The sequence below is a fragment of the Lissotriton helveticus genome, chromosome 12 (assembly GCF_964261635.1).
Source record: "Lissotriton helveticus chromosome 12, aLisHel1.1, whole genome shotgun sequence".
NCBI classification, from domain to species: Eukaryota; Metazoa; Chordata; class Amphibia; order Caudata; family Salamandridae; genus Lissotriton; species Lissotriton helveticus.
Window position 1 is genome coordinate 915,488,255 of NC_136073.1, and position 16,700 is coordinate 915,504,954.

Sequence of the window (16,700 nt, forward strand, 5' to 3'; positions counted from 1 at the left end):
AGGACTAAAGGTCCAGGAAGAGAGAGCAGCAGGGTAGAGAGAAGCAAACACCGTAAGCTGCTTGTTTCATTTATGCCACTGAAAATTTTGAAACAGCAACATTGTAGTTCCTCTGAAATCGATGGCAGTAAGAAACAATTCACAACTGTAAGTTTCATGTAAAATTAATTACAGACAAAAAATAAGAGACAATATTTAGACATATAACACAATGGAAGCAGAGTTTGTTTGAATAAGTCCATTTGATATTTTCCCACTAAAAGTGGGAATAAAAACCCCCATCTTTAAATAATTGATACACATGGTTCTTGCAGGGTGAAGGAGTGGAGTTTCAGGAGGTGAATGTCCTTTTCAGTGTGTGTTTAAGCGCCTCCTTCACTTCCCTGGTCCGCAGACTGTAGATCATGGGGTTCAGCATGGGGATAATGACTGTGTAGAATACTGTGACCACCTTGTCCTGGTCCATGGACTGCTCAGAGCTGGGGCGCAGGTACATGAAACAGAGGGAGCCGTAGAAGATGAAGACCGACACCAGGTGGGAGGAACACGTGGAGAACGTCTTACGCCTCGCCTCCGCGGAGCGGATGCGTAAGATGGCTGAGATGATGAACGTGTAGGACAGGGTTATGCCAAGAGATGTGATGGACAAGTTGAAGCCAGCAGACATGAGGATGAGGGTTTGTTTCACCCTGAGGTCACCGCAGGCCACCTTGAGGAGAGATGGGTCAGAGCAGAAGAACCCCTGGATTTCATGCGAGCCACAGTAGGGTAAGCGAAAAGTCAGGACGGTCTGTGTCATCGCATCTGTGAAGCCGTAAGTGTGAGATATGGCCACCAGCAGCACACAGAACCTGGGCGACATCTGTCTGGTGTAGTGCAGCGGATAGCATATCGCCATGTATCGATCGAACGACATGATCAACAGAATATACAGTTCAGAAATCACAAGCGACGCGAAAAGATAAAACTGAGCTGCACAACCAATGAACGAGATCGACTGGCTTCTGGAGGAGAGACTCGCTAGCATTTTGGGGACAATACAAGTGGAATACCCAAGCTCAACGAAGGACAAATTCATGATGAAGAAATACATGGGCGTGTGAAGTTTTGGGCTCTTGATGATTAAGAAAGTAATGCCCAAGTTACCCAAAACAGTGATTATATAGATGAGACAGAACAACACCAAAATGACAGTCTGAAGTTCTTGACGGTCTGTCAGCCCCAACAGGATGAAGTCTGTCCCTGCGGTTTTATTTTCCATGTTCACTCCTTAAAATCTCCTGTTACCTGGAAGAAAGACCAATCATTTCTTGAAATACCTTTCAACTTTGAAAAAAATGAAAATATATTGCATTAACATGTACTTTTAATTCTTTCATGTAATTAATATACTACTGCAGGTCATAAAATAATTATAAAGAAATATTATGAGCTCTACTTTTTTAGAAGTGGTTGTCAGGACATTGAACCCCCAGTCTTTTCTCATTTACTGGTAGCGATATCCTCCTCCCCAACATGCGGACTCCGCTCTGACCACACGAGGGGTCTCCTTCACTCCATGAGACGTCTCCTCAAAGGACTGAAGAATTTCAGCCATTTCCTTCCAACTTGAGGGACCTAAACTGGCCGCCTGCCCCTTCCTCGAGGGACATACACTGGCCGCCTGCCCCTCCCTCGAGGGACCTAAACAGGCCACCTGCCCCTCCAAGCCCCCACCATCTTCAGGATGAGCAGCATCATATGTTCAGCAGTGCAAAGGGAGCCCCTTCCTTCCTGGAACAAGAACTGAACATCTCAGAGGTGTGAAACTCACACACAGTCCAAAAAGAACTTCAGACTCTGAGTGGAGAAACGCACAAACCTGCATCTTAAGGGAGGCTTTCTGCAGTTATTACCCAGAGTCTGGAACCACGCTTACCACATGTCGGTTCATCAGGCTGCCCCTCCCAAGCGCCTTGAGACCCTCACGGGTGAGTAGTGCGCTATAGAAACCCCTGATTGTCACGATTCGCTCCCTGTGCTCTCGTGTCCAACACCAGGGGGCTGAACTGTGGGACTCTCATGTCTTCTAATAAGCTTCCAGACTCTCCCCCTGCATGCATATCCTGATTTCCAGTCATTTGGACACTTATTGGGACCTGACATCCATTCCCAATCCATGCCGGGTTCTGTGAAAGCCAGCCTGCATATACTTGAAGCCAGCCTACTCATGCCTGAAACTCCATTACCCAGAATTCCCTGCTCACTGCTTTGTCTCCACCCCTGCAGGCCAAGGATCGGTGGAGGAATTCAGCTCACCTGTGGCTGGCTGCTGCTAGCCTGCTCACACCTGATGCATATGATTACTGTGAGCTCTTTTAAGCCCCAGCTCCCTTCAGGCCAAGGTTGGTCATTGTAGCTGTTCACCGGTGAGACCGATCCTTGTTTCCAGTGCTCCCTGAGCTTTTGCTATTCTTGTTTCCTGAGCTTTAGTTAAACCTTGTTCCTGACCTGCTGCTGTTTTCCTTGTTCCTGAATTAGCACTGCCCGCAGGGCTACCCTGACCCATGAGCCTTAGTATTGCTTGTTCCTGAACTGCAGCGGTTTCCCTTCTCCTGAATTAGCACTGCCTCCAGTGCTTCCTTGTTTCCTGAGCTCATGAGCTATAGCTATTCCTTGTACCTGAACTAGCACTGCCTGCAATGCTCTTGTTTCCTGAGTTCCTGAGTGCTTTACCCCACACCCCACTTTATTGTTAATGTTGTTTAATATATATGTCTTGCACATTCGACTTGGGTGTAGTTATTCTGAATGCTAAATTTCTTTGTGAGTGCCCTTCCTTTCTGAGTCTTACCCATCTTGTTCACTTGTACAGGCTTCGCATTTGGATCCCTCTTTCTCCTCTGACTCCCTGTATGATCCTGGGCAGCGCTGAACTCCTCTTCCTGTGTAAGGTTTCTACCCAGTGCCCAGTTCTTGCCCAAGTCCCTGACTGTGTTCCCCACACAGTCCCGGACAGTCCCTGACACTGATTGATTGATTGAATGATTGATTGATTGATTGATTGCTTCTATGATACAAGACACATGACACATTTGTTCAAGAAGAAACTCATCTATCAGAGGGAAGGGACTTCCTATCTCCCACTGCCCCGCTAAATCCGATACAGAGGAGGCGCACCCCATACCCTCCCCGGCTATTGTAAACAATCTGTGTACCCCCCCTTTATTCCAATGTGCAGTCTCCGTTGAGCCCCAGCTAGCTTTCCACTATAGAAAGACTTCTATGAATATCCATGATAATGAAACGTGTACAATAACAGTTAACTAGTATCATCTCCCCTTGAAATATCTTCTCATAAACGTGTTAAATCTTCCAGAGTGTCCCATTCCCAGCCCCAGGGCTGCATTCCTTTTGACCTTGAAACTCCCTTAATAAAGCAGTAACTTGTCATTCCCACCTAAGATGTGCTGTCAACAGGATGTTCTGTCTTCTTTCCCTCCTCCCTCGTGGGTATTAGTACCAGAGACCCCCTTCCTGCCACGTCCCACAATAGGTCCTTTAGCTGACCCTTTACCTACATCTTCCACAGGGAATACTCATCAATTTTTTTATTTCTTTGTAGAAAGGAGTCCACAGCGCATCCTCACCATGTGTTTAAGACTTGAGGCTTAAATGATCAATGTGATGTAATTTTATGATTTTAGGAATACACTTTTGATCTGATACATCCACCAATAAAAGATAAATACCTTCTACGAGTTATCCTGGGCACATCCAGCACTCATCCAGAGCCAATATATCAGTCATTTAATACTATGAAACAGCTCCTCAAAGGCCCAGGCACGCTTCTCCAGTCCAAAACAGTATTTCTTACAAAAGCCAGCCACTCTTCTACTGGAGGCCGAGGACGACTTCTTCAGGGGATGTATGACATTACAACGCATACTTTTACCACGCATACCATTACAACGCGGTTTTTACCATGCATACCATTACAACGCATAGCGCTTTGGGGTGCTGGATTGTGAATAGTTTAATTTACTATTCCAACTCCAGTCCCCGTGGACACTAGGGAAGGTTATTGGATAGTAAATTAACCTATTCCCTATCCTAGAGCGCCCCCCAGCGCAATTCATTGTAATGGTTTGCGTTGTAATGACCGCGTTGTAATGGTAGTGTGTGGTAAAAATTTCGTTGTAAAGGTTGTATACCTTTTCAGGGACTAAGGCAATAATCTTCAAAAACCTTGACGGTATACAGTTCCAGAACCAATTTGCCATTTGTAGAGTTGTGATCTAATTTTCCTATAGAACCAACGCACTGATCTTCTAACACCATCTAATAGTTTTGAGAACAAATGGAGTATTCTTCTAGAGCAAAGGCAATATTGTCTTAGGCTGATGGCAATATTCACGGGCAAAAAACTATTCTTCCAAGACCAGGGCAATTGAATCCTAGGGCAATTTATTATTTTTCAAGACACTATTTTTAAAGGACAGACAATATTGTTTATGACAGAGACATCATTCTTCTAAGAACATGGTGCTGCTCTCTGAGGACCAGGACATCATTCTTCTAGGTCCCTCTGGGAACAAAAACCATTCCTTTAGAGTCAAGTCAGTCATCTTCTAAGGCCACATCAGTACCCTTCTAGGGCCAGAACAGTATTGTTTCAGCACTAAGACAACTGTCCTCTAGAGCCACAGAAATTAAGACCCATGCGTTTGTGTTATAGTAACATCAATTATTGACAGCAACTCTAATTTTTAAAAGAGGATTTTAAAAGGCTATATAAAAAACAAGTCATTATTATACATTGTTTGTGTAGTATTTTGGCCAGCCCTCTAACAATAAGGAATAGTATATAACATTGGGAATGCAATTTCCCATTCCAAACTCCTGGATACTGTGACTGGAATGTTCCATTTATTTTATTTTGCAGATCTAAAAGATGACATACATCGTGAATTAAACAATATATTTTCTCCATCTTTTGTAACCAATTCAACCTTCATATAATTGCTTATATCTGAAGCATTAACTGTAGAATTTTTCTTGATTACAAAAATTGCAAATGATATAGAAGAAATAATACCTGGGTTAAGTTTTAAATAATTTTTGATGTTATGTTTCAGACATTCCAAAAAGTCTCCATTTCGATAAGAGCGTCTTCCTCATCTGCGGTTCCCATGTTACGTTCCTATTAGAGTTTCAATTTTCAAACTTTGGCCACATCTGCTGCATTCAAGTAGTATTTTTGTCCAGTTGAACAATTCTGTGTGGAATATGAAAAAATAGTACATCAAAAAATGATGTAAGCAGTTTAAGCCATGTATTTGAATGAAACAATATTAATATTACGGCTGACATAACACTTAAACTTCATATCATAATAATTAATAACTATAGAGTTAATATCATCAATAAAATATAAACAAATCAGTTACCTAAACTATTACTAGGTTCTGAAAATGTATTCTTACCAACTGTTTACTTTCCATTTTCCTAAATACCAGCCTATATAAAAAAACAGTGGCTACAGGTTTATAGTTTCCAATAAAATATTAACAGCAGATAATCCAAAAAGTAAATGCTCAGCATTGTAGAGTGAATTAAAATTACAAATACTTTATCCTTCAATTCTTTTCATCCTCCACATCAATCCATAAATCTAGCATCATTGATCAATCTGAATTGATGATCATACAATTTTGCTATGAAGCAAGGGTCGGGATTCAAATTGAACACTAGCACACGGAATGTTTTCCCAAGAAAGAATGTCAGACTTGTCAAAGATAATCCCTAAAGATACTTAAGATAAGCTGTGATTACAAGCTTTTTGGCTGATGTCTTTACACAAAATATCCCAATACTATTCTGCATTGCCAAGATGTCACAGCTTTCACCTCTATAATACATGTGTTCTTCAGTAAATTCCACATAGTTCACTTTGCCATCTTTCATTTGCTGCCAGCTAAGGCTTGAAGCTTTGGTTACATTTCACTGAGAACCTTGAAGATTTCAGCAGTTTTGGTTTAGGTCGCAGATTCCAAGAGCACAAACCCAGCTTCAGTCTCACAAGCTTTGTGACTCCTTTTAGCAAGCTCACGCTCAATTCTAACTAGTTCCCTTCTAGCGTCTCACTATTCAATTTTCAATCCATCACAAGTAGTTTAGATCAAACCTCAGCACTCCTCCTACTGTGGCAGGTATCCTGGATAATGGATAATAAAGACACACCTGGATACTTGTAGATAGCAACTATCTCAGGATCCAGCATTAAGGGCTTGTCTGTATTAACTATTAGCTTATTACGATCACAATAGCCTTGAAAATAATTTAGTTTTTTCACAGCCCTGTTGACGTGTGGACCAGGAAGATAAGACTATCAGAGTATAAAAGAAAGCGTTCATACCTATTTCCCCACTTAGGGAGACAATGATATAATATCCTTCAGAGAATCAGGGGAATCACTCAAAGCTCTTCTAAACAGTGTTGGCACTAGAACAATCATTGTTTTTTTTTTAATTTCCTTTTCTAATTCTTTATGTTGTTCTCTCTAGGATACTAACCTCCACTGTGTCTGAGTGTTCAGACGTAGAAGCTGTAACACTGCCAGTGGGTCCAGAAACATAAACCCTACCTTTGGCTTCTGCAGAGGAACAAATGATCCGCTTGATCAAATCTGTTCAGAAGACAAGTACTCATCATCAAAATCATACTGTTTGCTTCACTGACCTTTGCACAAAATACCACAATAAAAGATAATAATCTAGAGCAGTGGGTCTTAACCTTCTGACTTCTACAGACTCTGCCTCTAATCAATATTGGTACCTTGGGACCCCCAATGAAGTATTAAGGGAGTCCTAGGACCCCCACTGACTCATTACTGGAAGCCGGGGACCCGCACTGAATCATTACTGGAAGCTGGGGACCCCACTGACTAATAACTGGAACACAGGAGCCCCCGCAGACTCATTGCTGGAAGCCGTCCACCCCCCACTGATTCATCAATGGATTCCGAGGACCTCCACTGAATCATTACTGGAAGCCGGGGACCCGCACTGAATCATTACTGGAAGCTGGGGACCCCACTGACTAATATCTGGAACACAGGAGCCCCCGCAGACTCATTGCTGGAAGCCGGCCACCCCCCACTGATTCATCAATGGATTCCGAGGACCTCCACTGAATCATTACTGGAGCCCAGGGACCCCACAGAAACATTAATGGATTCCAAGGACCCCCACTAAATCATTACTGGAAGCCGGGGACCCGCATCGACTCATTACTAGAAGCAGGGGACCCCCACTGAATCATTAATGGATTACAAAGACTCCCACTCTATCATTACTGGAACCCGAACCCCACTGAATCATTGCTGGAACCCGAACCCCCACTGAATCATTGCTGGAGCCAGGGGACCACCACTGAATCATTAATGAATTCCAAAGACCCCCACTGAATCATTACTGGAACCCGAACCCCCACTGAATCATTGCTGGAGCCAGGGGACCCCTACTGACTCATTACTTGAAGCTGGTGACCCCCACTGACTCATTACTGGAAGCTGGGGACCCGCACAAACTCATTACCGAAAGCCGGGGACCCCTACTGAATCATTACTGGAGCAAGGGGACCTCCAAAGAATCATTACTGGAAGCCAGGGACCCCCGGCCCCCCACTGACTCATGACTAGAAACCATGGACCGCCCACTGGCTCATTACTGGAACCTGGTGACTCCCACTGGCTCTTTACTGGAACCTGAGGACCCCCACTGACTCATTACTGGAAGCTGGGGACCCCCAATGACTCATTACTTGAAGCTGGTGACCCCCACTGACTCATTACTGGAAGCCGGGGACCCTCACTGAATCATTAATGGATTCCAAGGACCCCAGTGACTCATTACTGGAAGCCAGGGACCCCCACTGAATCTCCTAAAAAAAGCTGCAGATCAGTTCGATCTGGCCAACTACAGGCCCATCTCTCTCCTCCCATTTTCTCTAAGGTTCTAGAGAAACATGTAAACAAAGTACTCTCAGAATACATCAAAAATAGAAACCTGCCGCATAGCTCCCAATCAAGCTTTAGGCTAAATAGTGAAGTACATAATCAGCCCTATTGGAAGTTAATGAACACATTAAGAATAAACTTGATCATGGTGGCAGGGCTGTTCTTATAGTACTCGACCTCTCAGCGGCTTTCGACACGGTCTAGCAGGAGAGACTTCTTGACAGGTTGCAGAACGTGGGTGTGGGTGGGACCGCCTTGGCCTGGATGTCATCATTTCTGCAAGACAGATCGCAGGAACTCTGGACACCCCCTTTTTATCCCCCATGCCCCATTCATCAGGAAAATGGAGTCAAGATTACCCTCTTCAATATATATATATTTCACCTTTAGCTTTGTTAGTAGAGGAAGATGGAGGTAAGATTATCTCCTATGCTGATGACACACTACTGCTCTTTACGTGTGAAAAAGAGCAGACTTTGTTGGAGACAGCATCAGATCTTGCCTCACTAAGGTGTTCAACTGGCTCAAAATATATCAGCTAAAAAACAACTCTGACAAATCAGAGATTGTCTTTTTTGGTCAACCGACAGTGAGTAACTGGAGACCATGGTCGCCAATACAGTTGTTCCCCCCTCAGCCGCCCAAAAAGGGTAAAAAACCTGGGCATTTTCATCGTCAACGCCCTTTCTATGGGCCCCCAGATTCAAACACTAATTGGTTCCTGTTTTGTCACATTTCACAGGCTAAAGAAGTTCCTCCCTCTGCTGTCGGTGGAAACAGGAGGATTATGGTTCAGGCTTTAGTGGCATCCACATTGGATTATGTTAATAGCCTGTACCTCGGTCTACATGACTATATCACTCAGCACTTACAAGTAGTCCAGAATGCAGCGGCTAGAGCGATCCTTAGCCCGAAGCCTAGATCTCATATGACTCCTTTCTTCAAATCTCTGCACTGGTTTCGTATGAAAGAATCACGTTCAAAGCCATGGTGATATTTTTCAAAGCGCTCCATTGCACAGGCGCTAAGTCCCTTAAAAAGCGCCCTAACCGCTATATTCCGACCAGGTCCTTAAGATCCTCTACTGCAGATCTTGCATGCATCCCAAAAATAGGACTTGCACGCATAGGGTGAAGATGCTTTGGGTTAATGAGTGCACAAACATGGAACCGCCTTCCTGCCTCACTGAGAACCTCAGCTGGACTGTCAACGTTCAGGAAACATCTTAAAATCTGGCTTTTTAATAACTAGTCTCACCTCAGTGACCTTGCCACTTGTGTCCAACTTAGCGCCAGGACACTCTAGTTTGAGTAGCTGAGCGCTATATCAAATCATTTTCATTCATTCATTCATTCATGAATGGATTCCAAAGAACCCCACTGAATCATTACTGGAACCCAAACCCCCAATGAATCGAGACAGGGGACGCCCACTGACTCATTACTGGAACTTGGGGACCCCCACTAAATCTTACTGGAAGCCCATGCGTCACGCAATGCAATGCAAGGACAACGCAATACTAAAGTCTAATTTACCAAGCTCCGCACGTTCTCTGTGCGCTGCCCTGCAGTGCTCGGCAATTCTGGAGTATCGCACGGAAGCAAGATGCATCACTCTTCCACACCGAGGCGTTCCATGGGTGGAGGTGGTTGTTCCCCTGCATCCACTCATGGATTTTGCCGCATTACCAGATTTACCATGAGTCGAAGACCTTGGAATGTGTCACAATAGTATGCCCTCCCTGGGAATATCGTTATTTCTTCTCATTATTTTCTCTTTCTATGTTTCTGCATTCTGCAGCACACACATAAAGAGAGGTGTGTCTTCCTGCACAAAACAATCCTGTCTGTAATGGGGGCACCCTTGCATCTTGACGCGAGGATGCCTGCCTTGGCGCTAAGAGCTAAGGCCCTAAGAGCTCCAAGAAGAACTGCAGAGCACTCGAGAAAACCTGGCGCAGAGACCCAACACCGAACAACATGACTGCCCTCAAGCTCGCCACCCGAAAACACCACCAACTGATCCACGCCACCAAGAAAACCGCATTCAAGGAACGACTGGACAACAACGCACACAACAGCAAGGAACTCTTCAACATCGTGAAAGAGCTCTCCAACCCCAACGCCGGAAACAACGACATCACCCCATCGCAAGACCTCTGCAACTCCCTCGCCTCCTACTTCCACAACAAGATCGCGGACATACACAACAGCTTCAGCACTCAACCGACGCACGCCACGACCGAACCACCGCCCCCCACCACCACCCTCCGCGCCTGGACCCAGATCAGCATCGAAGACACCATCCGCACGATGAACTCCATGCACTCCGGATCTCCGACCGACCCCTGCCCCCACCACGTCTTCAACAAAGCCGACGCGGTCATCGCACCCCACCTGCGGGACATCATCAACACCTCCTTCGACACCGCCACTTTCCCGGAGAGCTGGAAGCACGCCGAACTCAGCGCTCTACTCAAGAAACCATCAGCCGACCCCACCGACCTCAAGAACTACCGCCCCATCTCGCTGCTCCCGTTTCCGGCAAAAGTCATCGAGAAGACCGTCAACAAGCAACTGGCCGCCTTCCTCGAGACGAACGGCTCCCTTGACCTCTCGCAGTCTGGCTTCCGGGCCAACCACAGCACCGAGACCGCCCTGATCGCAGCTACCGATGACATCCGAGCCATGCTCGACAACGGAGAAACAGCGGCCCTCATCCTCCTGGACCTCTCCGCGGCCTTCGACACTGTCTGCCACCGTACCCTAGTACAGCGCCTCAGCAACGTCGGAATCCAGGAGAAGGCACTGGAGTGGATCATCTCCTTCCTCGCCGGAAGAACACAGAGAGTCCGCCTACCCCCGTTCAGATCAGAGGCCACCGAAGTCATCTGCGGCGTTCCTCAAGGCTCCTCGCTCAGCCCAACACTCTTCAACGTCTACATGAGCCCCCTCGCAGCCATCGCACGCCAGCACAACCTCAACATCATCTCCTACGCCGACGACACCCAGCTGATCCTCTCCCTCACCAACGACCCCGCCACCGCCAGAGCCAACCTGCACAAAGGGATGACAGAAGTAGCCAAATGGATGTCGAACAGCCGCCTGAAACTGAACTCGGACAAGACGGAAGTCCTCATCCTGGGATCATCACCCTCTGCCTGGGACGACTCCTGGTGGCCCCCCGCCCTGGGCAGCGCACCCAAACCCACAGACCACGCACGCAACCTGGGCTTCATCCTGGACTCCTCCCTCTCCATGACCACACAAGTCAACGCCGTCTCCTCGTCGTGCTTCAACATCCTGCGCATGCTACGTAAGATCTTCCGATGGATCCCCACCGAGACCAGGAAGACGGTCACCCAGGCCCTCGTCACCAGCCGTCTGGACTACGGCAACTCCCTCTACGCCGGAACCACCGCCAAACTCCAGAAGAGACTCCAACGGATCCAGAACACCTCAGCGCGACTCATCCTGGACATCCCCCGCCGCAGCCACATCTCCGGACACCTGAGAGACCTACACTGGCTCCCGGTCAACAAGAGAATCACCTTCCGACTCCTCACCCATGCACACAAAGCCCAATACAACCAAGGCCCAGGATACCTCAACAGCCGCCTCAACTTCTACGCTCCCAAACGCCAGCTTTGATCGACCAGCCACACCCTCGCCGCCGTCCCCCGCATCCGAAGAGCCACCACAGGAGGAAGGTCCTTCTCCTACCTGGCCGCCAAGACCTGGAACTCCCTTCCGACCCACCTCTGCCTGACCCTGGACCACCTCGCCTTCAGGAAGCAGCTCAAGACCTGGCTGTTCGAGCAGTAGCGGACACCCTCCCCCCAGCGCCTTGAGACCCTCCGGGTGAGTAGTGCGCTATATAAATGCTTTGATTGATTGATTGATTGATTGATTGATGGGCAGCCAAAAGGACAGGAATGTGCCATGTGGTGTTAAATATGGCACATTCCTGCCCTCTCTCTTTCACGCAGTACAGTGCACCAAGGTATCTTGCTGCGTTGCCTGAAATATTGATAAATCTGCATCCTTAATTTTTAGTCTCCAATTTCAAATTCCTTCATATTTACAGAACTTTGTAAATTGTTCATTTTTACATTTTGCTTCTTTACTTATATACACTTTATTAATTTGTTAATATTATTTACTTTTCTTAGCAATCGTGAACCCTTGAGTAGGCTGTGCAGACCCCCGGTGGTCTCCAGACCACAGATTTAGAATCACTGATCTAGAGGAGTCAACATTCACCTCCTCAACCCATGTCTCTACTAGTTCTAACACTAATTTAGCAATCATTTTATGCTATGGAATAAAGAGATTAGTTAATCAAAGGAAGGAATATTTCCTATATATGGGGTTCACAGTTACTTCTTGCCTCGAGTCAGAAATGTATCTATAATTGAACAATACCAAGAAATAAATCTTAAGAAGTAAGGAACATAACAAATGCATAAATAACTTTAGCATTAACAAACTAATTAGAATAAGTGACGGTGGTGCAGCTAGCCACGCACATTGATGTACTCGGAGTAAAGATTGTTCAATCTAACACAAGATCAGTCTTGGTGTTAGAGGAGCTAAAACCTTGTATAAACCCTTGTCACCACAGGGGTTATTGTGCTAGTAGTCAAAGTAAGCACTGCAAAAGTGTGCACTCTGTGTCTGCTCCCACCATGTTGCAAAGTTGTCAAAAAGACACAACTTTTTACTCACTCCAATATGGAAGACATCTAATTCCAATTGAGCCCAGTGAATAACTTGAGTACAATGTGTCTTATCAATATGGTATGAGCATAGTTTTGCTTGACTGTGTTAAGTGAACTACACCATATGCATTTTTCTATGAGATCACAATAGTCTTCAGAACTTCAATATTGTGGAAAAAGACCATGAAATGTATCCCTCATTTGAATCCATTACTCTTTCCTAATAAAAGCGCATTTATAGCAACAAGAGTAAGGTACATCAACCCTATACAAATGTGTATGAGTGTAGTGGGCCCCCAAAGTTGAGGACATTTTTCAAAGTTTATTGAACAAAAAGAAGAACAGTGGCTAGCTGCTGTTCTTGATGCTGGTACTAGCTTTGAGGGGTTGAGCTGGAATCGTCAGACTTGGGGGCCGAACGAATCGGTCTCGGACTCGTTTCTGAACTAATCAGGTCCTGCAAGTCCGGACGACCGATTACGATGCTTCCCAACATCACTCAGTCTGACTCGCATTGATTTCAATGGGAGTCTGTGTTCTGAACAAGAACACAGGCTCCCATTGAAAAAAGGGGTGGTTGGGGAAAACTTTGCACCCTGTGGCGGGCACCCCATGGTGCCTGCCACATTGTGCATGGTTGGGATGAGGGGTACATTGGGTACCCCACAGGCCCCATTTGTATGCCTTCTGGTGAACGGGGGCCCACAACGGGCCCCCAAAGACAGATTCCGACAGGCGTTTCGTGTCGGGCAGACCGAATCGTAATGGCTGTCTGAATCAGTCATCCTAATCGCTAGTCCAGAAAACCGTGTCCATAGAGCTGTACAAATCAGCTCTGAAAGGCTTGGGCTGTCCGAATGCCTTTCGGAACCGATTCGGACTGTTCGAACGGTTTCTGGGCATTGTAATCGGTCATTGGGTAATGTGTACGATTCGTTCGGAAACAAGGGTTCCGAATCGGATTCTGCAAAATCGAATCCTATTTGGAGCCTTTCTGAACAACATCATAATTGGAGCCTTGGTGAGGGATGGAGGCTACATTATGAGTGTATTTGCAGGACTATGGAGGGTGTGTAGTAGCACATAGCATATGGGTCCCAATAGTTTCAGACTGGGTCAGCTGTACCTTGGTGGTGGAGGGAGTATAATAGCACATGGATCCCTATAGTTTTAGACTGGGTCAGCTGTGCCTTGGTAGTGGCGGGAGTATAATAGTACATGGATCCCCATCGTTTCAGACCTAATTGGGAGTGGCCTGATAAAGTCCTGTTTCTGTGACAATACAAAGTCAATAAGGTGATCAAACTGGTGTCTACACACATACAGGATTCCAGCACGCCGTACCAATTAAGACACAAACTATGGAGACTATTTTGTTTACATTGAGAATCAATCCACATTTTCTGACTCCACAAAAAAGGTTCATATAACTTGAAAGGGGCGATCATTGCCATCAACCACCTACCCTCTCAAATGATCCCATAAATAAAAACATTTAACTGAGCACATGATCTACTGGATACCATACACAAATGTCTGGCTTGCTGGTTGGTCTTTGGAATTCCTAGCTGTAAGTATCATTAGCTGGTTCTCTTTGGAGATTTTATTCAAAGCAATCAATCATTGGTTCCTTCACAGAAGATAATTATCTCCCAATGGACTTCTATAAGTTTCTAATAGATGTTTATGAGCAAGAAGCTTCAGCTGCACTCAGAAGAGAATTAATCTCTTATTTCATGCTATTTGCTTGTTTTTTTAGTACATCAGTCCTCTGCCGATGGAGTGTTTGCAATGCAATGCATGAGTGCTTATTTTAATTCTGAAAGGAACACTGAACTATAACGCTTTTGACACATTCAATTCAGTATCTCATTCATGTGCTGCCATCAATATCATCACCAACAAAACGGTCAGTAAAAATACCACCACCTCTAATACCACCACTAACACTGTGGCTGCAAATATTGCCACCATTACTGTCACTGCCATCAGCAATTCCACCAAAACCACAGCCACAAATATTGCTACAATCAGCAGTACAACCACAGCCACTAATACCACAATCAATATCACCAACACTAACACTACCACCATACCGCAAATAACACCACCAATACCATCGCCATCACTGTCAACAACAATAATGGCATATATCCTAAATATCAATGGCAGAATATGAATGGTATTTAATATCTAAGTCATAATATGAGGGGAATCATAATGCTTAATTTTTGAATAGTGATGGGGAGTATATTGTTCTTTCTTTTTTAACAATAATATTGAAGGGTTAAATAGCTGCTGCTTTAATACTGTGATTTTAATATTGATTTTATAGGTAGTTTTGTTACTTTGTAATATGTTAAATTGTTTTTTATTATTCTTTATTTTATTGTACTTTGAATTTTATTTTTTTAAAATTTTTCTTGTAATATTTGTAACTTTATTTTCATTACATTTTTATTTGTTGTGTTCTTTGAATTGTTGGGTTTTAAATGGATTTTGGGTGGGTATTGATTTAAATTTATATTTTATTTTCATTATGTACAAAAAATACTTTATTTTATTAATTTTATCTTTACGAAGTCACTTTATTATGCAAATGTTTGCCATCAGAAGTCATTATTATATCAACATGTAAAATGTGTTAAAAAAAAGAGAACAAATAATCTTTAAAACAATAAAATAACAATAGAAATATTATAAAAATTGCATACAAATAAAAATGTGGCAGCAACGTAATACACAGGTTAACTGCCGAATATCATTTTCATACATGTACTCCATTTTTTACAATATGTTTTTTAACTTTAACGTTACACAATTTTTTTGATATTGGGTTTCTTAGGGGCTTTGGAATGGTGGTATTTTAAAATATTTTTAAAATTTCTCAAGTTAAATACAATTTTAACATTATATTTTCCTTTTCATTTTCTAATTCATTATTTTTGGGGGTTTGTCTTCTGGGTTGTTGGGTTTCATCGGGATTTTGGTTGGGTGATGTTTAAAAACTGAAATATTTGAATATGCAGTTTTTTAATAACATCAACAATGTGTTTAGTTTTTTTATTGAAGAAAAAAAATTATTGATTTTTACAAATTTCAAACTAAATTTAGTGAGTTAAAATATTATGATAATCTAAATTTTTGTCAGATATTGCATTTATTACATTATTTATATTTCTCCTATAAGCTTTATTTTTAAAATAATATTATGTTGTTTTTTTTACTTTAATTGGTAAAACATTTCACATATATTGTTTTTTATTTATATTTATTTACATAAATTTTTTCTATTTTTTTTTCCTTGTAATTTTGGTTAGTTCGGAGTGGAAATGGTAAATCAGCATGCCCCTCCTACTCAAGTCTAATGCTGTTGGCTTGAAATGGGAATAGTAAATCTGTTCCCACAAAGTGCAACACTTTTACCAATCATCCCTCCCCTCCCTCCGACTCCAAAACTTCCCAGTGTTGCGTAAATAGAAGTGGGGATGGTAAACCTACCCCCAAAATATATGATGTTAATTTATTAAAAATATAAATATGTTAAAACTGTTTTATATTTTTGTAGAGAAATTATTTTATATTTTCAAAATGAAAAATGATTGTGAAGGTGATTAACTTTAATTTTATTTTCAGATAAATCATGTTTTCAAAAATCATTTAAAATGTTTTAATTGATATGTTTTGTAAATTACTTTTATATAGAAAAGTTATGCTTTTATTAGCTGTCATTTAAAATACATATCTTTAAATAACAATTACAAAATAAATGATTCTAATTATAAAACATATATGTTTTAAAAATATTTAATCTGTTTATAATTTAAAATAATTTTTAATTGACATTTTTCAAAATTTTTACTTCATTATTTGGTTTTGAATAGATTTGTTATTTTAAAATACAATATTATTATATCCTTATTTTTACATTGGATATTTTTTTACTTTATATATTTGTATAGGACAATATTTTGGAAACAA

The 16,700-nt window shown here is 43.1% G+C and overlaps 1 protein-coding gene across 1 annotated transcript; it reads right to left on the minus strand.

The window, feature by feature from the left end:
- Nucleotides 1-283: 283 nt before the first annotated feature.
- LOC144798750 (olfactory receptor 5B21-like) lies at nucleotides 284-1,261 on the minus strand. Its single transcript, XM_078669769.1, has one exon. It carries the CDS (start codon nucleotides 1,259-1,261, stop codon nucleotides 332-334), a length of 930 nt encoding a protein of 309 aa, XP_078525895.1. The 3' UTR covers nucleotides 284-331.
- Between the last annotated feature and the right edge of the window lie 15,439 nt (nucleotides 1,262-16,700).

Coding starts and splice junctions, on each gene's coding strand:
- LOC144798750 (XM_078669769.1), bottom strand. CDS start 1,261: ATGGAAAATAAAACCGCAGGGACAGACTTCATCCTGTTGGGGCTGACA.